Source organism: Rhodamnia argentea, chromosome 6 (assembly GCF_020921035.1).
Source record: "Rhodamnia argentea isolate NSW1041297 chromosome 6, ASM2092103v1, whole genome shotgun sequence".
Lineage (NCBI taxonomy): Eukaryota > Viridiplantae > Streptophyta > Magnoliopsida > Myrtales > Myrtaceae > Rhodamnia > Rhodamnia argentea.
The window spans coordinates 27,288,762-27,309,972 of NC_063155.1; the positions used below are offsets into that span (position 1 = coordinate 27,288,762).

At 41.6% G+C, this 21,211-nt stretch overlaps 3 protein-coding genes across 4 annotated transcripts; 1 reads left to right on the forward strand and 2 right to left on the reverse strand.

Annotated features, from left to right (window-relative positions):
• The first annotated feature begins 6,055 nt into the window (after window positions 1–6,055).
• Window positions 6,056–7,197, forward strand: LOC115756490 (probable carboxylesterase 6). Its single transcript, XM_030696301.2, has one exon. It carries the CDS (start codon window positions 6,082–6,084, stop codon window positions 7,141–7,143), a length of 1,062 nt encoding a protein of 353 aa, XP_030552161.1. The 5' UTR covers window positions 6,056–6,081; the 3' UTR covers window positions 7,144–7,197.
• Window positions 7,198–9,753: 2,556 nt separating this feature from the next.
• On the reverse strand, window positions 9,754–16,738 carry LOC115756464 (serine/threonine-protein phosphatase 2A 65 kDa regulatory subunit A beta isoform). Its single transcript, XM_030696264.2, has 13 exons — window positions 16,632–16,738; window positions 15,354–15,782; window positions 14,740–14,986; window positions 14,317–14,429; window positions 13,022–13,101; window positions 12,564–12,705; window positions 12,364–12,444; window positions 11,929–12,033; window positions 11,567–11,749; window positions 10,979–11,071; window positions 10,544–10,683; window positions 10,400–10,466; window positions 9,754–10,169 (listed from the first exon to the last, which is right to left on the reverse strand). Exons 2-13 carry the CDS (start codon window positions 15,744–15,746, stop codon window positions 10,050–10,052), a joined length of 1,764 nt encoding a protein of 587 aa, XP_030552124.1. The 5' UTR covers window positions 15,747–15,782; window positions 16,632–16,738; the 3' UTR covers window positions 9,754–10,049.
• A 361-nt stretch (window positions 16,739–17,099) lies between these two features.
• On the reverse strand, window positions 17,100–19,986 carry LOC115756478. 2 transcript variants are annotated; one of them, XM_030696292.2, is made up of 5 exons: window positions 19,484–19,983; window positions 19,279–19,382; window positions 18,984–19,155; window positions 18,275–18,394; window positions 17,100–18,185 (listed from the first exon to the last, which is right to left on the reverse strand). In XM_030696292.2, exons 1-5 carry the CDS (start codon window positions 19,667–19,669, stop codon window positions 17,481–17,483), a joined length of 1,287 nt encoding a protein of 428 aa, XP_030552152.1. In that variant the 5' UTR covers window positions 19,670–19,983; the 3' UTR covers window positions 17,100–17,480. The 2 variants fall into 2 exon arrangements, with proteins under 2 accessions (XP_030552152.1, XP_030552144.1); XM_030696284.2 differs by having other exon boundaries at window positions 18,984–19,382; window positions 19,484–19,986.
• Window positions 19,987–21,211: the final 1,225 nt, after the last annotated feature.

Consider the following 21,211-nt stretch of genomic DNA (forward strand, 5'->3'; position numbering starts at 1 on the left):
TAATATACATTATTAAATGCGTGTACATGAAAAAAGCTTATATTTTATTTAGGCACAGAAGTTTTTACTGAACGTGGACCTTTGACTTGGATCCTATCTATACGTTATGCAACAGAATTGAAGTTATTCTCGAACCAGTTCAGGAGCCTGAGACATTATTAGGAGGTTTAAAGCTCGATTACGCTTCTAAGAAATTTCAACTGCACTGGGTCAACGTAGACGAGTCATGCGAACCTGCGAGCATCCGACATGTTTTTCGAACCTTAGACCAGAATTTTTTATTTTTCTTTTAAGAGAGGCATCCGGGTTAGTTATTATATTTCTAATTCGAATGAACCAAACCACTTTCGTTGAGTCGCAGGACTAGAAAGACAACAACCTTTAGTGTCTCAACACAACAAATCCTAAAGGAGTTAGGAGAGCTTAGAAAGCCAATTAGAAGGGAGGCACCCTAACCTATGAGCTCTTGTAATCCAATCGGCACAATAAATCGTGGAATAATTAACACGAATAACTCTAAAATTCACAAGTTTTATCTAAGTAAACGAATTCCATACGATACGATTTTATTTTTTTTAACGCCTTATCTCTAGCTCTCCTCTCTTTGACTTTTACTTTGCCTATTTGCAGATGCGGAAATTGAACCCTGCACCATGATATTATCATAGTGTCCCCATCCCTCCAATCCTTTTATTAATAGGGTGGGAAAATTACCAAAAAAGTCCTAAACCTATTGCAATTGTGCTAATTTAATCCTAACTTCTTCTTTTTTTCGATTCAGTCCTAAACCTTTTGCAATTGTGTCATTTCGGTTCATTCGGTGAATCTTGGTGGGCCGACGCCGACGTGGATGCCGGCTGGCTAGCGATCAAATATTTTAATATATTTTTTACAATTTTTTCTTTTATTTTTCTTCTTTTCCCCTCTTTTTTTTCCTCTTCCCCCTCCCTTCCCTAACTCTAGCCAATCTTTGACCGGCTGGAGAGGCCGAGCCTCGCCCGGCCATGGTGGGGCTCCACCTCGCCATCGTTGCCTCACCCGGCAGCGGTGAGGTCGAACCTTGCCATGGCCGGGCGAGGTTCGGCCTCTCCGATCGTGTTTCTAGCCTGTCGCCGGACCTTGGCGATTGGCTAGAGGTAGGGAGGAGAGGGGGAGAGAAAAAAAAAAGAAAAAGAAAGAAAAAAAAATATAAAAATTCAAATAAATATAGAAATATTCTGTCACCAACTGGTCGGAGTCCACGTCAATGTCGGCTGGCCAAAATTCGCCTGATGAACCGAAATGGCAAAATTACAAAATGTTTAGGATTGAATCGAGAAAAAAAAAATTAGGACTGAATTGACACAATTACAATAGATTAAGAATTTTTTGATAATTTTTCCCAATAGGGTCACATACCTATTGGCACACAACACAAGTTGAACATGCGAACTTTTGATCAGGGTGTTGGAGGGCCGGATAGGTGCAATCGATAAAACTCATTCAAAGCTTCATGCCTTGGAGTCACCTACCTAACATTGTCTTAGGCTGTTTCAACTTATTTCCGACCACCTTTACCAGCCACCACATCGTTTATTGCTCGTTTGATGCTCAATCAAGTACCTCGATTTTTTTTTTTATGGCCTTATTAGGAAGTTTAAAGAACAAATTATCTATTTTCTATTGTAACGTACCTTTTAAAAAAAAAAATTGGAATGAATCTTTTTATCTAATAGATATGACGAGCTGGTGTGGGTTTTTTCACGCCTAAGAATTTTAAACCCTCGTCAACAACTCAAATTTTTTGCCCTATATCCAATAAGTCAACCTCTTGATGGAGAAGCAACGATAGACATTTAGGCCGCGAATGGTTGGACATTTGGAGAAAGTTTATGGGGAAATACAAAGACTTTAGGTTAAAGATTTTTGTTTTTGAAATACAAACAGTGTTTAGTAAATTGCAAGTGTCTTGAAATCAACTTAACATTTAAACGCTGTTCGGACAAAGCTAGACTTGTAAAGGATTTAAAGTATATAATTTCTATCAATAGATAAATTAATAAAAGAAAATCTACTTGCGATCGTCGAATGATGATCATCGCCGCCGAGCTAGGTCTGGCATTGGTGGTCGTCACTTGAGGATGCACGACCTTAAGCAACCTCGACGAGGGTTGTTTGGGGTTGCCGGGGGTCGCCAAGGGCTACCCCTTACTAAGTAAGGACAAGAGATTCCAAGATTAGTCCAGGTTCCACCTGGAACCTAGCATGTCGAAATCGATTCCTTAATTTTTGGAACTTGTAACATATCTTGCATAACTTATGACAAAAAAAAGACTTATTTTGCATACCCCTGAAACCTAGAACCTATCATGTAAATCGGCTTCAAAGTCTACCCAAGAACCGATCAATTTTTTTTTTCATTTTTTCTTCTTTTTTTTGTTTCCTTTTTTGTTAAGCAAAATTAAAGTGAACGCGACAACAAAATTTCGCATTTGTCAATATCAAGAATCCGTAATGATGTACACATAAAATAAAATGAACAATAACAACTTCAAAACACATAACATAAAACCTAAATTCTAGAGCTTAAGTCCTCAATCATCCATGCAAAATTGCTCCATTCTGACCACCTAAAAAAAAACATAGTTAATAATTTAATAATAATTGAAATTAAAATCACTATTAATTAGACTAAATAATTAATAGAAAACCTCACTACATATATTTATTCCATTTCAACTCGTAAACTCTATTTCTGATCATGTCTTCATTAAGACAATCAAATCTAAAAAAAGAGTTATTTCTGATCATGTCCTCATTAAGGCAATCTAAAAAAATAATTTAAATAAAACATTTACTCATTAGATATACAAAAGAATTACAATATGAATACATATATACATCAATTACAATATAATCTTCGGTCCCGGGTCCGATCTTACCTAGGAACCGGGAACCAAACTGTATAGTACCATTTTTTTTTTTCAAACTAGTAAACATAGGAACCTAAAATTAGACCGGTTCCTATAACTGGTTAAGTTTGGTTATCGATTCTACCTTGAACCTATGCTCACCCTTATCGCCAAGGTTGGGCAACTCTAAGAGAGAAGACAACCGTCACGTGGGGTTGGTCACACGACCTCAGGCCAAGCTCATTGATGCTAAAATTAGCTTGTCGACGCCTTAGGATTTGTCCAAGGGTATTTACAGCAACCAAGTCCATTTCAAAAGCCAAACCAATCCACCTTTAGCGTCTGCCTAGCTGGATACCTACCTTTGAGGTGGTTTAATCACGGGCTTGATGTCCATGCTTGGCTGCGCGCCCACCCCTCAACCGACGCCATTGAGCATGTAGCCCAAATCCGGGAAAAGTGTTAAAAAAGTTTTAAATCTATTGCATTGGTGCCAATTCAGTTCAAAACATGTTGCATTGATGCTAATTCAGTCCTAAACCTTTTGCATTTGTGACAATTCAGTCTTAAATCTTTTGCATTTCTATTAATTGAGTCAATTCAACCAATTTTGATCGAAAATTCGTTTACGTGGACGTTGATTGTCATACATGGCATGACTAGCACTTAAGCACCGCGTAGATATTTTTTGATATTTTTAATGATTGAGAAAAGAAAAAGAAGAAAAACCAAAATAAATAAATAAACCAAGTCCATCAATCCGGGCTTTCCGTGCGCTCCAACGAAAGTCGGGCCGGTCGTGGCACCGAGAAGTCGGTAACCCTGTCATAAACTGAAGACTAACCGATTCATCCTTATGACTACGTTGGGAACTTTGCTTTGACATATTGCGACTAGCCAGCCGAAATATTCTTCAATCTGGCTCTATCTATGACCGTCACATCAACATTAAGGTATGTGACAAATCTTTTTCTCCCTAATCTGCTTCGAGGCTCGATGAAATTGATAGTGGACGAAAAAGGAAATCTCACGACCAAGGGAATGTTTGCAGAATAAAGATAGCTGCCCATTTGCACGTGCAATCACATCAAATGTCTTCTTGCCCCAAACTATCTATTATCACGACACAACACGATTCGACCATGGATGCAAGTAGGAGGTGGGCAGAATAAAACTAAAAAAGTCTTAAATCGATCGCATTGATATCAATTCAATCTTAAATATTTCAATTAGACTAATCTTATTCTATGTTTTTTGGGTATTGATATCAATTCGATCAATCCGACCAATTTTAGTGGAATACCACTTACGTGGAAGTTGACCATCCAACACGGTATGACCGGTCTTGATGTAGACATTTTTTTTTATTTATAATTTTAGTAATTTTTCTTTTTTTTCCCTTTTTTTCTTTTCCCTTTTCTTTTTGATGGTGGCCGGCAAGGTCCCCCTAGACAAATCTGTCGAGGCCGACCCTCGCCCAGGCAAGGCCAACCCTTGCTGGCCACGGCCTATGGCCGGTGGCCGAGAAATGGAGAAAAAAGAAGAAAATAAAATAAAATAATTTAAAAATGTCCACGTCGGTATCGATCGTGTCATGGAGAATAGCTAGTGTCCACATCAATAATTTTCGGCCAATCTAAATTGGTATTAACATAAAAATAATTTAAGACTAAATTGATTATTAATATTTAGGATTAAATTAATACCAATATCATAAATTTATATATATATTTTTTGTACTTTTTCCGTTGGAGTTGCTGAGGTTAGAAGGGGGCAAAAAAGGGAAAGAAGTAAAGGAAACGGGGTAAAAAAGAGCTAATGCTTGTCTGCAGTTGAATGCTTATCATCCTTTTTAGCAAGAAAAAGAAGAAGAATATTTAACGCGTAAATCCACTTTTTGCAAAATATAATGAGCCAGACTCGATGTTCTTCTGTGCTGGAGAAATAAGGCCTCCCGGGTACATTCATCGTCCCAGAATAATTGGTGCGAAAACGAATGAATGAATGGTGCGACCAATGATCGGATAACTCCATCATCACGATGGTGACAGAGATGTACACCATGCATGAATGTGATGAATGGCTGGCCGCAGGTGAAGCTATGAAGAGACCAAGCCTTTGACCCCATTCCGACCCCACTCTTCAGTTCGGCCATTCACGAGCAACTTCCATGGTCCTCCTGGAAACGTGGAGGAAGAGCATGAGAGGAGAGGAGAGGCCCCCTAGGGCTCGTGCACAATGCCCGATGCCTGAGAGTTGATTTTTCCTTTCAAAGTGGACAGCTTGCCCTGTTCAAGGCCCACACGCTCTAAAAGTGGAAGGAAACGTCAGGGAGGTCTCTCTCTCTCTAGACTTGCATAATTCACCAGTTCAGTACATGTTTCCAGCAGTCCCGTGGAAAAGATGTTATTGGGAAGCAACCTAAAGTTCCCACTATGGCACTGTCTATTTCCCTCAAATGTCAACAATGTCATGCCACATATTATTCTGAAGGGTAATCTACGATTCTATTTTGCGACCCCCAATCTTCTTCGACCCAATTAAGGTTCTCGTTACAAGTCGTCTTCATCTTATCCCACACGTAGAGTGAGGTTCTGCCAATAAGGTTGAAGGATGTGGCCTCAAGAGTCGTTGCTTTGGGTGTTAGACGTTGTAATTCGTGCATGGGATCTGCGCATCCAAGCCAAGTAATTTGACAACTCAAACGACTCTTGATTCATATGAGCACATCGAGTTTGCCTTTGCCCTATTTTGGAATTCCCTCACGTATGATGATGATTCGAGAAAGAATGTCTCGTTTTACGGCATCCGAGTGCAGCAGATTTCGTCGCAAATACTATTGCCCTTGGTGGCAAACCGCTTTAATTAATATATACAATGCCTCGTTTAATACATGTCGAGCAATTAATCTTAGCAAAACGTTTGCCTTTTCCTGATGATCTTGTTCGAATGCACATGATGAATGACTTTAGCTAGTTTTTATCTGTCTTTTTTAAACAATTAATAAGTTAGTGGGTACATAAGGCATGTCATGAACATGTAAAAGTTACCAGATTTGATAAACGTGTTAGATAATTTTATGTTTGTTTTTTTCACGTTGATCTAACCCTAGATAGTTCTTGCTTTTTGTATGTCCTCGCATACTATATAAAGAAGTACTAATGCCAAACGTTTGTCCGTGAGAAGAAGAATGGCTGCAATAACCTTCGGTCCAACCCTAACCCTAAAGGCCGTCGGCGACGATGTCCCTCAAAAGTGGCACGGCGCTGTGACGGATGAGATCGGAGGACTCATCAGAGTTTATAAAGATGGACATGTGGAGCGTCCCAACATCGTCCCTCTCGTCTCCACCGCATTGCCTCCAGAGCTTGGCGTGGCATCAGCCGACGCCGTCGTGGACAAGTTCACAAACGTCTGGGCGAGATTCTACGTCCCAAACCACGGCGTACAAAACCAGCTCCTTCCTTTGATTGTGTACTTCCACGGCGGTGGCTTCTGCATCGGCTCGGCCGCTTGGAGCTGCTATCACGAGTTCTTAGCGAAGCTAGCCCTCAAAGTCAACTGCGTGATCATGTCCGTTAATTATCGGCTAGCGCCGGAGAACCCCCTCCCGGCCGCCTACGAAGACGGCTTCAAAGCCTTGATGTGGCTCGGACGGCAACTCCTAGAAGCCTCCAGCGAGTGGTGGACGAGGCGGTGCAACTTCTCGAGAGTTTTCCTCGCCGGCGACAGTGCCGGAGCCAACATAGCCCACCATTTGGCCGCGAGACTTGCTTCCGATGATGGCACCGAGCTCAAGGCGGCGAACTCGCTATGCTTCGAGGGCGCGATCTTGATACAACCCTTCTTCGGAGGCGAAGCGAGGACAGAGTCGGAGAAGCACGCAGCGCGGCAGCCGCCCAGTTCAGCGCTGACAGTGGCCGCGTCCGACACGTACTGGCGGCTGGCCTTGCCACGCGGGAGCAACCGGGACCATCCTTGGTGCAATCCGCTGAAACAAGACGAGCGTAGAGGTTGCAACTCGGGGAAAACGAGGGTTTTGCCTCGTACTTTAGTGTGTGTATCGGAGAGGGACATACTGAGAGACAGAAACGTGGAGTATTGCGGCGCTTTGGCTGAAGCGGGCAACGTCGTTGAATGCGTCATGCACGCCGGAGTCGGTCATGCGTTTCAGGTTCTTAGTAAGTCTCAAATGGCACAAGCTCGTGCGCTAGAAATGATGTCTCATGTCGGGGCCTTCGTTCATCGGTGATCTTTTGGGCATGTATGGAAAATCATATGGGAATCTTTTAAGCTTCTCCTTGAATTATAATACGCTAAGCCCTCTAATCATACCCACATAGCGATGTTAGAGATCCAAAAGGTACTATGTACAAAGTTGGCTCTGGACGTACTTTGGCAAGATCCTATTGGATTCGGGAAATTTATCCAAAAAGTCATCAATCTATTGCAGTCCTAAATATTTTTACATTTTTTCAATTGAATCCATTTTGATTGATAATCGATGACTGAACGCCGTATGTCTTGCGCGGCACGGCAGACGCCGAGCTGAATTATTTTTTATAATATTTTAACATCTCTTGGGGATTTTTTTTATTTATTAAACTTCTATTTTTTCCTTGTTCTTTTTCCTTTCTTCTTTACTGTCGCCACAGTAAAAAGTTGAGCCACTACCCATCGACATAATTTCTGTTGATCTTTTGGGGATTATCAAATGTGCACGCGTGCGATTGTTTTATTATTCATCACGCAACGAGTCAAATGGGTAAAACGCAAGAGATAGGAAAGAGATTGGAGCTGCTCGACATCTTTGACCTCATTTGTCAGTGACGTTTTCATTTGACGAGGAAAACATTGGGAAGTCAGAATGCGAGACGAACTACCAGATAAATAAAATATATTGGACATAAGACAGATTCGATCATATTCAATTATTTCGTAGCTGGCATATACAACTTCATTTGGATATTCTGGTTATGTGTTTTGTGTTCTTTGCACAAGACGAGCTCTTTGAATATCAATGTGGAAATAGAGACGACAAATGAGGACACTAAATATGAGGATGGAACCTCATTCAAATCGAAGGCTTGCGTTATATAATTAGTTCACAAGTGATACGATGGAGTAGAAGTAATAAGTACCATTAAGAATTCCACAGAAAAATTGTCCAAAATGTCTTAAACCTATTGCACTTTTGTCAATTCAGCCATAAACTATTAATTTTTCCAATTGGGTCCTAAATATTTTCACACTTTGTCAATTAAGTCCTTCTTGATCGATTTTGGCCGGAAATTGCTAACGTCAACGCTAGCCGTGCCATTTGTCAACGCTAACGTGGACAACTTTTATTGAATGATTCTTCTTTATAAATATATATTGTTTTTTCTTTATTTTCTTCTATTTTCCTTCTTTACTTATTTTTTCCCTTTTCTTTTTTTTTCTTTTTCCTTTTTTGTCTCTATTGGCCATCGATCAGCCTCATCAATGGCCGACGGAGGTTGCCGGCCTGCGGGCGAGGGCAGCCCTCGCCTAAGTCGGGGTCGCCCTCGCCTAGCGAAGGGCTACCCTTAACCAGCTAAGGTGAGGGCGCAAGGTGAGGGTGACCCCGCTAGGGCCTGATGACCTCCGCCAGCCATCGATGAGGCTTGGGGGTGCCCGATGAAGGAAAAAAAAGAAGAAGTAAAGACTGAAAATAGGAGAAAAATAATTGAAAATATATATTAAAATACTATTAATAATTGTCCACATCAGCAATTTTCTATCAATTTTGGCATGATAGACTCAATTAGCAAAACGTGAAAAAGTTTAGGACTCAATCGGAAAAATTAAAACGTTTATAACTGAATTAGCAAAAATACAATAGATTAAAACTTTTTGAATAATTTTCCCCCGCCTATTTGTTCAGAGTAACCACAAAAGGATAAATATATACGCTTATGCTTCCATTCTTTACGCGATGAAATCAAGACAATAGCGAGCCATGAGGAAATTGAAACTCGAATCCCGCTGATGGATTGCCGGGAGCAGAGCTCGAAGGACGAGGCTCTTCAGCCGCTCAATCTGCCCATCCTTCATTGATCTCCTATGCAACACCGACACATTCCGGGAGGTTCGGTATCGTGTCAGAATCCATATCATAATACTAGAGTTCGTCATTTTATCTACGTAATGTGAATTACGTATTGTGTTCATCTTACAAAATGATTCTTTCGGAGGACACTTTCGAGGTTGAGGATATTGGAGCAAATTGTTCGAATTGGCCAGCACCCGGCTCACGTAAAACTTAAATTCAAGCATATTACGTCAAGTTTACAAAGTAAAGTTGATAAGCATCCCCATGAATGAGAATGATGGTCGAAAGTAGTGCTGCGAAATTAGATAAAAGCTCTAGTATACGCAACGGATGTATTCCTAAGCACTGCTCCGTCCAAACACATGACACGGGATCAAAACCATGAAAGAAGACTAAACCTTTAGTTCTTTACTTTTTAATCTATAAACTCTTCTTACAAGAACACAGTGAAAGAGATCATCATATGGAACGACGTGTGCTGGTACACACTTGGAAATTTGGTACCAACTCAGCTTGGGAAGAATATCTTCTACAACTCGAACGCCTGAGCTGAGATTGCCGAAGAGGACATCTGTTTCTCCACCTCGGAGAGACTGTTGTTATACGGATCAAATCCAACCTACTTGACTATACTGCTGAACTTCGTGAATCAGAACACATTATAAGACGATCCACCAACCACATATACTAGGCAACATGTTGAGCCAATGTACAAAGAACAATGAACGTGAAGGCAAATCAGCTGGGGAAACCGCTCTTTGAGCTTCATGGTGGACAGATATATAAGAGAAGGTAAATGAATCACTATTTTCATCACACTAACATCCCAAAACCGAGTAACTCACTCTAAATCGCATACTTTAGACAAGGTGGCATACAACCTCGATCAGAGTATATTCTAATCTGACTTAAAAATACAACAGCTACTCCTTCAACGGGATTAGAAATCAAGGATCCAATTTAAGACCTCACTCAAACTGTGAGAAGTATATTAATCCAATGTGATGTAACAGCAATTCCAGAGAAAAACATCAAACACCGATTTAAATACATATGTCAACTTGAACCTATCAAAAGTAGCCCTCCTAGCTAGTCATCATAACCTGGTCAATAGCCTGAAGAGCTTGATTGGCAAAAAAGCGGACATCAACGTCAGGATCCTCACTAAGCTCAACTAAACAGGGCCGGATCATTTTCTCCACCGTCTGTTCAGCGGAAAGAAAAAAGCCTTTAGAAATCAAGAGGAGACAATCATTCGCCCAAAGGGACAAAAGAAACAATTCTAAGCCTGAATGCCGAAATAGCAGGAAAACAAGGCAAAATGTTCGAATGGAAAACTTAGAATGAAATTTGTACTTGCCAAAAACAGCAATTATAAAAATGAAGATAGAGAGATCAAGAAATGAAAATTTTAAAATCTCCATGGGTTACTTACAGACTGGTCAACTATTGGCATGAGGGACTGAAGCACTTTTGCCACATTAAACTTGATATTTGGCACCCTGCCAATTGCAAAGCACAAGCAAGTGGTCAGAAATCATTCATGAAACGCATTGTAGCTTCATTAGCTTAAAGGTACCTGTCTTTTGATGCATTAACCACCACCGGCAGAAGCTTCGAGCAAGTGATATCTGGCCCCAACACAGGAGCAAGAAGAGAGATTGCACGCAGAATTGTCATTCTGTACAAATAGTGTGGATTGTTTATCATCTCCAATGTCTGCAATGTAAACCATACCAACCATTAGTTTAACTGTCGATACAAAAAGGTAGGAGATAATTTGTGAAGAAGAATAATATTCGATGGTGCCACAATAAAAGGAAAGCAATAAGGCTTCCTCTGGGAATGAAGCAAGAAGGACCAGATTTACCAAAGAGGAAAAAATAGGAAGCAGCAGAAGGAATGACTAACATCAATACATCCCAGAGTTTTATCAAACAATACTTTAGCATGTCTATGACACATATAAAACAAACAAGAGCTGGTAATTAACGGTCAAAATCAGTACAAACACCTGAGGAATTATGTGCTGCATTGCCCAGTCAGGACCAAATTCTTCGGCGAGGCGCTTCAAGTTGTTTGCTGCTGCATCACGAATTGAGTAAACCTACAGGAGATTTGCTTTTAGTGACATACTTCTGGCAAATGCTCACTCCTTCACAAACTATGTCAACGGAAGATAAGGCAATATCTTTATGAAGAAAAATCAGCAGAAACATTAATTCAGAACAACTTCAAAAGGCCGAGACAGTGATTTCAGGTTTAGAACATTTCAATGGCAAGTGCAGTCAACAGCCAGTGACTGATAATGAGGTCTTCAGACAAACAGTTTTAAAAAAAAAATCCAATGAAATGGCAATCCTGTCTCAGACATCCACAAGCTCGATATCGTTTACTCATAACTTGGCAGGCATAAAAAGTTAAGAGACATTGGTGAATTCTGAGGCATGAAAAAGGAACAGAAGTAGAGAAGACATTGGTGAATTCTGAGGCATGAAAAAGGAACAGAAGTAGAGAAGGATTTTAAGTTATCTGTGACCATCATAACACTATCAAGAAGAAACATCTAAGAGCTCTCCTGTAAGACTGGGAACCAACAAACCTTATCTTGCAACCACTGCATGCAAAGAGACCCAAGCTTATCATCAAAAAACCCTACACCCAATTGACTGGCCAACAGAGGTATGTATTCTATTATGGCAAGCCGGACCCTCCAATGTCTGTCCTCAGCAAGCTCTACGATTGCTGGTAATAACGACTGTGACAAAAGATCAATCCCAATAACCTGCATAGGAGAAACTTCAGTTTCATACCTCACTCAACGACATAGATAGTAATTTAAAAAAAAAAATACCCACAATGTCAGGAGATGTTCACAGGTGCAGGATGAAAAGTGAAAATGAAGAAATCTTAAGTGCATAAAAGAAAAAAGATGCAGATGGATCTTTAAATTTTGCAGCAAACCTGATTGACTTGATCGAGCTTGCTAATAATGTTGAGACGCACATCTGGAAATTCATCTTTCAGAAGGGAAAGAAATATTGGAAGAAGCTGCTCAATGGTAGCATCCTGCATCACAATATGCAACGATTATTTGTTTTCAGGTTTCAAGAGAAAAGGAAATGCTATTGATTTTGGACTAATGCCTCCTTTCTTTTTCTCCTCCATCTTGCTTTTCACTTGGCTCATCCAAGTAAGAGGGACATACATCAACGTCGAGCCAAAGAAAAAGAAAATGAAGGAACTAACATTTAGTAACTATAGTACATTGCAGGACCCAAGGCGTTCAAAAACTATAACACCTCTGTGGTCATCCAAACAGGTAAGAGCCAAAATTTCTCTAGCTCCTTTCAGAATAGTTGCTAAAAGGCGTAATACCAGCCACTACAAGGCACCTACCTTCCCTAGGACTGGTGCCATTCCCATTATAACTGAGGCTAAAGCTGACCGAACATGCTGGGAAGAATCCGACGACAGTTCCTGCAAAAGGTCGCCAGTCATTACTAATGGAGATATTCTAAAAGTGAGATGCATAATATGATCCAGAACAACAAAATTAAAGCTCTTTGCAAAAGCTATGTTTTCATAGACATTCGCACCTTGACACACGGAAGTATATTTTGAATGGAAAGTTCTGGGTTCAAAATCCGACAAAACTTGGTAACTTTTCCAGCAGCTGCTATACGTACTTCAGCCTCATTATCCCGAAGTAAACGCACATATGCAGGGACCAAGTCCGTCCTGAAAATTACTCACGCATTGTGAGAGAAGTACCAAAATTGGATCATAACATACAAGGATACATTATGACAAAAGGTGAAATTAGATAACTGAAAGGGATACATCCATGCAGCCAATCCAATCCAACAAATGTAGTAACCAATCAGATGAGCAGATTTTCAAAACATCGATTCAAAATGACGGGGACCCAAAAGTGCGGAAAAAAGGCACTTATAGTCAACAAGCATCAGTTCCCATATAGACATTCTTTTAGCTTGTGAGTGCAAGAAAACTCGAGGTGCACAAGGCTTTTCCATGGCTTGAATTAAAGCCATACCTCGTAGGCTCAGGTCCCACGGCTTCGCAAAGCTCATACAATTGATTAGCCACCATGTAGCGCACTCGCCAAGACTTATCCTGTCAAGGAAAGGCAAGTGAGACACATAATAAGCAAAAAGTTTCACTGGCAGCATATGGTTAACAAATCCAACATGTCAATATATCATTAATTGGGTGAATATTTCAAGAAATCAAATCAAGCCCAAAGCCCAAAAATTGATGTCCTCGGCCACATATAATGATATAAGCCTTCTACCCCGTCTTACAGCGAATGGTGCCAAAGATAATTATGACCAACTCTCAGTAAGCAAGCTGTGTCAGATCTGAACGCAAACAAGGAAAAGGCTTTAGCTTGACTAATTGACAGTTCCACAACTAGATCGCACTATCATTTGAGAAAACTGCAGATTTCTCCCCGACCTGTGATTCAACCTCCAAAGTGCAGCAGGTTTGTTGGGTTATAGTGTTCTGTCAAAACACTCGACTTAAATGACTTTTGGCTAATTACCAAGTATATCTAGGTGTGCTCATTGAAGAAACCGAAGGATAGAAGAATTTTCAAAAGAATGTTCAGTACAAGGCACGGTCAAAGGACACATTATTCCACAGTGCCTCAGTGATACAACAACAGAGTGATGAAAAGAACATTTTAAGATCTTTTTGAATGCATTTTAAACATACGTGCAGGTCCCATCACCAGGGATATATGACTATCAAGGAACATATCTCAACTTTCCAAAGAGCCAAATTGTGCAACAAACATTAGTCTGTGTCTGCAGGTCCATCCTTGTACAACTTAGAGACTCAGCTTCCATTAAGTAGTCCGATGAACTGTAGCCTGTAGCTCATTTGCAAGTTTTATCTAGTTACCTACAGCATGATGGCTCCCAAATTAGAAATTACAAGGTTTATTACCATTTATCAGACTGGACCTCAAAGGGTTAGCTCTCAATACAATACAACAAAGCAGATCCACCGTCAGGGCAGTTCAACCAAGAAAATGTGTCAGTGAGGCAATGTTATTATACGAGACTTCTTGAATTTCCCATCAGAGCCTTGCCTTTCAGCTTAAGCCCTTTTTTGGGGTGAGAAAGCATCAGTGAACAGTACCAACAATGAAAGGAATAAATCACTTTATGTGTCTCTGAAATTACATACCTCTCAGCATGTAGCAACAAAAACATGGCAAATGCAAATCAACATTGTTGCGAGCTCATAAATGTATAAAGTTCAAGCTTGGAATTACTGATCAAAATAAGAAATGCTATCAGAAGCAGTAAATTAGCAACGTGCCTGAGAGAAGTTAACTATAACAGGGAGAATATGTTGAACACAATCTTGGGCCTCCAACAGTTTCCCAAGAGCAGCACAACCCTCAACAGCCAATAATCGTACAGAATCCTGATCTGAGATACAAAACAATTAAAGAAAAACTAGCAATGAAGATAAACGTCATGACATAACAATGAAAAGGCATGTTACAATCTTTGTAGAGCCAAAGAGGTAATTCTATATAGCTACTCCATGTCAACATGAATTCCTGGAAAAAATTTCATCAAATAGGGAATCCATCATAACAAGAAGGTCCTGATGACATCAGCTAGTTAAAATCCAAATTCAACAGTGACATTGTTAGAGTCCTCAAAAGTAAGACAATCAAATCAGATGAGAGGAAAAGAAGTGTAACCACTAAATTAGGATGAAAACTTATAATACCATCTTGTGTGAGGTCCTCGAATATTGATATAATATCAGTCTTCAGATGAGCATATTCAACAGTCGCAGCAAATTTCCCCAGATTCGATGCAGCAGACCTCCTAACCATTGGCATGTCATCTTGGCATAGTTGGTTGTATATCGAACGCAACTCTGTCTTCAACATGTCTGGGGCACTAGGATACACAATATGAAACAGCCCACATGCAGAAACTCGAGCAGTAAACCACTCACCGGCAGCCAACCTCTGAAAGCATGATATTATAAGAAAAGGGGAAAAAAATGAATTGTACATATCACGCAGTTTTTTTGTCACACATTTGAGACAAATTAACCTAGATATATGTTTCCCAAGCTATCGCCAATCATCATTTTCCTTTCTTTTCTCTAGTCCATGTAACCATGAAAGCTAGCTAAATTTACAAGGTTAAAGACAACCTACCAAGGTTCTTCTAAAACTTGATGAGCTGGTTAAATCTGACCAGATTTAAGACATTAAATTTGGAGAATAAAGATCAATTAAGGATATATGGGCATAAGGAGCAGCAAGAGCATCAATGACATCTAAGATGATTCTCAGGTAGTATAGGAGCAGTTTGCCAAGGTCTCCTCACCTTAACCAAAGGAATGAAATGGTCGACCAAATCACTCTCCCTCATTTGAGATCCAATTCTACATAAGGACTCCACAGCTTTGTCTCTGACACAAGTTTCCTCAACAATGCAGAGGGTCTCCAATGGTGGAAGCAGGACATTGGCATGCTCGACTCCACCAACATAAGGAATAAATACACCCAGTTCTTCTGCCATTGCAAGAAGCACCTCGTCGTCGTCATCATTGTTCTCACTTAAAAATGGAATTAATTCCTTTCGAGTCCTTTCTTCTCCAAGAGCACGGGCAATTGTTGATAGTCTCCGAATAGAATTCAATCGTAACTGGATGTCATCATTCTTGAGCTCGTCTATGAGAACAGCTATTGGATAAAGAGGCTCATCAACCATAGACATGGTAACTCAGCTGTAACTAGCAGCTCCAGAAGTTATCTGCAACAGGCCAGGAGCAACGGGCATAAGCATCTGACGTGCACGATTAAAAGCTGTGAAGCTAGGACAATTAAAGTGATAACTCCCTAAAGAGTAACAGCAGCACGTAAACATTCCCCATGAAGAGCTACTATAACCAGATAATGAAAGGAGTTCATATGTCCCATGATAAATTTTAACAAATTCAAAACTGGAAGTTAATGACTAATATGGGGTGAATCCGGAAAACTGAGAAAGTCTCCAAAACAATCCACAAAGCCCCCAACAAAGAAGCCAACACATAAAATGATAAAGACTGAAAGCTTAGTCACCTAGAGTTCGAGGGTGGTCGAATAGAGCAGAAAATTCTTGATTATTCGGATATAGAGACTACATATGAGTGAGCCATCTATACCCAAGAAGATCTTCCAGAAAACAAATGCGATCAATGAGTCGACAGATAATACCCCCAAATATGGATCAAAACCCAGATCCCAGATCGCTGGTAAATCGAAAATACCCAAATCTTGATTATTTTCAACTCTTCGACCTTTCATTGAATTTCCCTAAATCATCCTTCCGACCAAATCACCCGAGAGATACACCACCACCATGTCGCCCACGCATCTTCAATTGAGCTAAAGTAAACCTCAACATGCTGACATCCGAGGTCAGAAGCATTTCTTCGCCTTCTCTGCTGCCTATGCGAATTAACAGGACCAAAAGAACGAACGACGAGAAGCCAAAAAAAAAAAAAAAGGCTAGAAATTGGGCGCGACTCAATCCGGAATCAGTCAACGGGAAACCCCAATACAGTCAAAATTAACAAATCAAAGAAGAAGAAGAGAAGGAAACGAGGAAAGGACTCACAGATCTGTCTCCCCCAATGCAGCGAGCAAAACTAGGAACGATTGCAGCACCCTCTTCTGGGACGGGGAGAGTGCGCGTTTGTGCCTGCGCTATGTATAGACATCCCACGCATAATGGGCCACGAGCAATGACCAAGGCCCAAAAACCCAATCATAATGGGCTGAGAAAAGCTCTGCGATATGGGCCTTTCTGGGCTTCGATCTACTTTTACTTTCTATTATTCTTTTTTGTTTTTGACGACCAGAAAGCCCAATTAAAATAGTCCGCACATCATTAATCTCGCAAATCATATAACACGTGAGTCAAAATCTAGAGGTCTCGAATGTGGACAATTTACATTTGGTGGTATTGGAATGGAACCATGTCTTGTGCCTCACGAGTAATAAGTAGTATTGTTGCAGTTCTTGGAGGGATATTCTCTGATCCCCATCCTTTATGGAGAAAATCGATCCATGATCTTGAAATTTCTAGACAGACAAAGGAATTGAACCGAGACAAAGCCTCCGGACAGATTACGAAAATTCAGACACCTCGTGACATTGAAACCAGAATAAGGAATTTGATGGTGTGGGACTTAAGTGAGTTTAGCAGCTAACAGAGGCGAACCTGGGACTAAGAATACGTTTCCTATTTTAATATGGTACGGTTCAAACCAATTCCATTTTTGCCATCAAACCGCGAAAGTAGAATCGAAAACACCCCCCCCTCGCCTACTCACGAATTCTCTCTGCCTGGAAAAATTATTAACAACCTCTAGATCGGAAACCAAATCACATGCTAATTACATGATAAGAACAACGACAACAACAACATGGTTGGACTGCACATCTGTTGCTCCCAAAGAACTGCTCAGTAACCGCGCACGTGTCTACTCCTCACAGACATCGGTCTCCTCTCTAGGTCCAGGACCTGTCTGACGTGCGCCCCCGTCGCTTCAGCCGGGCGTGCTACGTGGCCTCCCGCACCCGATTCTGCCTTCGTGCCAGCTCGGGAACGTGATGGAATTTGCATAGGAGATGAGAAGTCACAAGGGGATTCAATTCGATCACACTCCTCGTCGTCGCTTCTGTCGAAATATATTTCCTCCCGCGAGCGATCAGACCGACCTGCTCCAACCCGAGGAGTCATAGTCAATTCTCCTGAATCTGAGGTCAGGGAAGACACTGAAGGTCTGGTTTCCGCAGCATTTCTGCCCATGACAGGGCCTCGAGGTCCATGTGCATTTTGGAGTTGCCTCTCATTGTGATCAAATACCTGCTTCGCCTCTAACCTTCGAGCACTAGGACTAGGACTGTTTTGATCATCGGGATCGAAAGATTCCGATCGAGACAGTTCTACTGCAGCTCTTGCAGCTGCTGCCGCATAAGCAGCCGACACGAAAGCCGCTTGGGCTGCTTCGGCGACATCCTGGTACTCGCTCCGTGCCTCGAACGAGTCGGAGAATTCGTCCATCACACTTGTTTTAGATGTACTTTCCATATTATTGTCAACACTAGGTCTAGAATATGCAGAATTGATAGGTTGGTCCGGCATATCCTTTACACCAGTGTTTCCCTGCATCAATTTAATGAAAAACACAGATTTTTTAAGGATTGGGGACAAGTAATATCGTCTTCTCTCTGCTCAACATAGAACAAGCATACCTCTAAGGGGTCCAAGGGTTCATCGAAAGGCAAAGCTATGCCGTTGGTTGCAGCAATCTCTTTGAGCAACTTGGTTCTGCTCTCTAAGCTAGGCTGCCTGGTCGACAGCCTCTGTATCAGCTACACAAGTCCGAGATTTACTTGTCAATGGACAAAGGCTGACAAAATGATTGGTTAAACCATGCTAGGAAAAGATTGACAAACAGAGAACATTCAACCAAGCAAACCCTTCGACATTCGCACAGGCAAAGATTATGAACTTGTGAATGGCGATTTGGTGGAAACCTGTTCGGTGAACCGAGCCTATTGCCTGCCCTCATCCAATACTAACATCAAACCAAACAATAGCACGCCGCATTTTCTATTGCTTTAACAGCCGTTATCGTCACGATGTACAAGATTAACCACCGCAATTGACCTATCACCAACTCACTCGCGATCATATGGGATGTAGTTGCCTCGTCATCCAGCAGATTCTAGTTTATAATTCGACAGTGACGCTTTACTAGTGCTTCTCCTACTTTCATTTTCTGTAGTATCGAGGGGGGATTGACTTTCTATGTCTCAATTTACGACAAGTTCCGTGATTACAACTATCGAACAAAACAAATCCTACAAAAGCAAATTGACAATTTCTCGAACAGGGACGAGTCCGAACCATATTTAAGTCCAGTAAATAATGACAGCAAACATAGCACGACAGACCAACCGTAGGATTCACTGCGCAGTTGTTCCTCAATTCAACAGCCGAAGCAGCGAACTCCTTGCCGTAACGAGAGCTAAGGAGAACACGCATCTCGTGGAGCTCAGGGAAATCTCCGCACCTCGACGCCGCGAACACCAAACTCGATGCTGCCTCCTTCAGCTCATCCGGACAAACTCTGCGAGAATGGACGAAAACAGACCCACACACCATCAACCAAAAGAGTGTGTGAAACGAAAAAGTCAATGTCTGATCTTTTGATACGGAATGGCAAACATAAAACCAGAGAGAAACGCGGTACTTTTCCCGTTCAATAAGGTCGACCCTCTCGATCAAGAGATGACAATAGCCCTCGATCAGGGCATAAACATCCAACGTGTTCTGCTCCCCCACCACCTGCTCGACCTGGCCAACAAACATGCTACGCCAGTCAACCCAAGCACGTCGACTTCGAAACGACGGAAAAACAAGGGAATTCATCGGGTCAGATAAGAGGTTTGACTCACTCGAAGAAGAGCCCGGTCATGGTGCGCGAGCTCGAGAAGCTGAGCGACGTCGGACCGAGCCTGCGAGAGCCGGGCTTCACTGCGCTTCCTGAGGACCGCGAGGCGAGAGACGGCGAGAGAGGCGAGGGGCTTGAACTTGGAGAGCTTGAAGGATCTCCCGAGCAGGCGGTCGAGCTTCTTCCCCATGACGGGTCCAATGGTGTGAAGAAGTCTCAAAGAGCTCGTTTTTCCGTGAGGAGAAAGAGAGAAGAGCTGACGGAGAACGATGGTGGTTTTCTCCTTTAATGGTGATGACGACGAACGACGGAATGGAGGGTCGCTGGCCAAGTGCCTCGGTCTCACTCGGCGCTCACGTCTGCTATTACGGTGACTTTATTGCGGGCAGGGCAGGATACATTTCTCGTCTTCTTGCTTCGTTTGTTTTGTAAGGGTGGGAAAAGGTCTTGCTGCTAGAGAGGCATACGTTTTTTCGTTTTCCTCAGTTGACACGAAAGAGACTCGTTGATTGGGATGGAAAGTTGAAGTGAAGCCTGAACTTACATGCCCTAAAAACCAAAGCTCTTCCCCCTCAGCATCGAACCTATTGTACTTTGCTATGCCGCTTAATGAGGTTTGGCAATAAACAAAGGAAAGGAATGAAAGAGACATTTGCGAAAAAAACAAAAGCGAAAAAACAGAAGAAGAAATGAAGGAGACCGTTTTTAAAAAGTTCAGATTGGCGTCCGACGCAGGGAAAGGTGATTTGTCAAGCGCTTGTTGATATCTCCTTAATTTGTAGAAACTCAATATTCGATTTTCGTTGATGGAGCTTACAGGACATCCACCATGCGGAGGACAACACCGGTTGCTTCAATTACTACAGCCTGTTTCAGAGGCAACCGTGGAAGAGCTCTGCTATTGTTCCAGTGGTTGAGTGAAATGAATCAAATAGGAACTATACAACTTGCACAACCATGGCGTCCTCTTTTAACTCTCAAAAAAGGGGTCCAAAATCTAGGGACTATGTTTAAATTCCAATTAGCAAATGCACGGCGCATTAAATATAGCTAAATCTTTTATATTCTGGTTTGATCGACGGCAATGATAGAAAGAGATAGATTAGCCACCACACTAGGGAATATGTCCGCTCTTGCCGGCACATATAGCCCCACCAACCAGTATAGTAGTAGCTCATGGCACAACAGCCAACCCAGTGAGGCTGGTTGGCCGATCCGAGCCTTACAACCTCGTTGGAGGAAATTGTTCGAGGCAAACAACTGATTCATTCTTCGCCAAGAGCGACAACCCTTCGGCCCAATCTGTCGGACTACATTATAAATCCACCATCATTGGCGTCCCAAGGACAAATTACCTTCTAAACTTACTAATCCCCAACAGCTGTTTAAGATAAGCAACCGCAGACACAAACATTCTACATTCCACATTCCCTCTCGCCGAAATTGCAAACCTTCAACTTGACAGCCTTTTTGACCAAAAAAAAAGAAAATTAACAGCCTTTGGTGTCTATCAAAGGAATGGCGGAATGACGCAAGAAAGATGTTGGCATAACCTCTCTTTTCCCAGTTATCCAATCGAAGAACTGTTAGCCATGGACTCCACCGCAAGCGTGAGGCTCACTGCCGATTATAACAATTACTGTGGGCGTTGCAATGGAGTTTCTTTAGGGTAACTGACTTCTAGAAGAAATTTAGAGAACGTCAGGCACGTTATATCACAACCAACCAACCA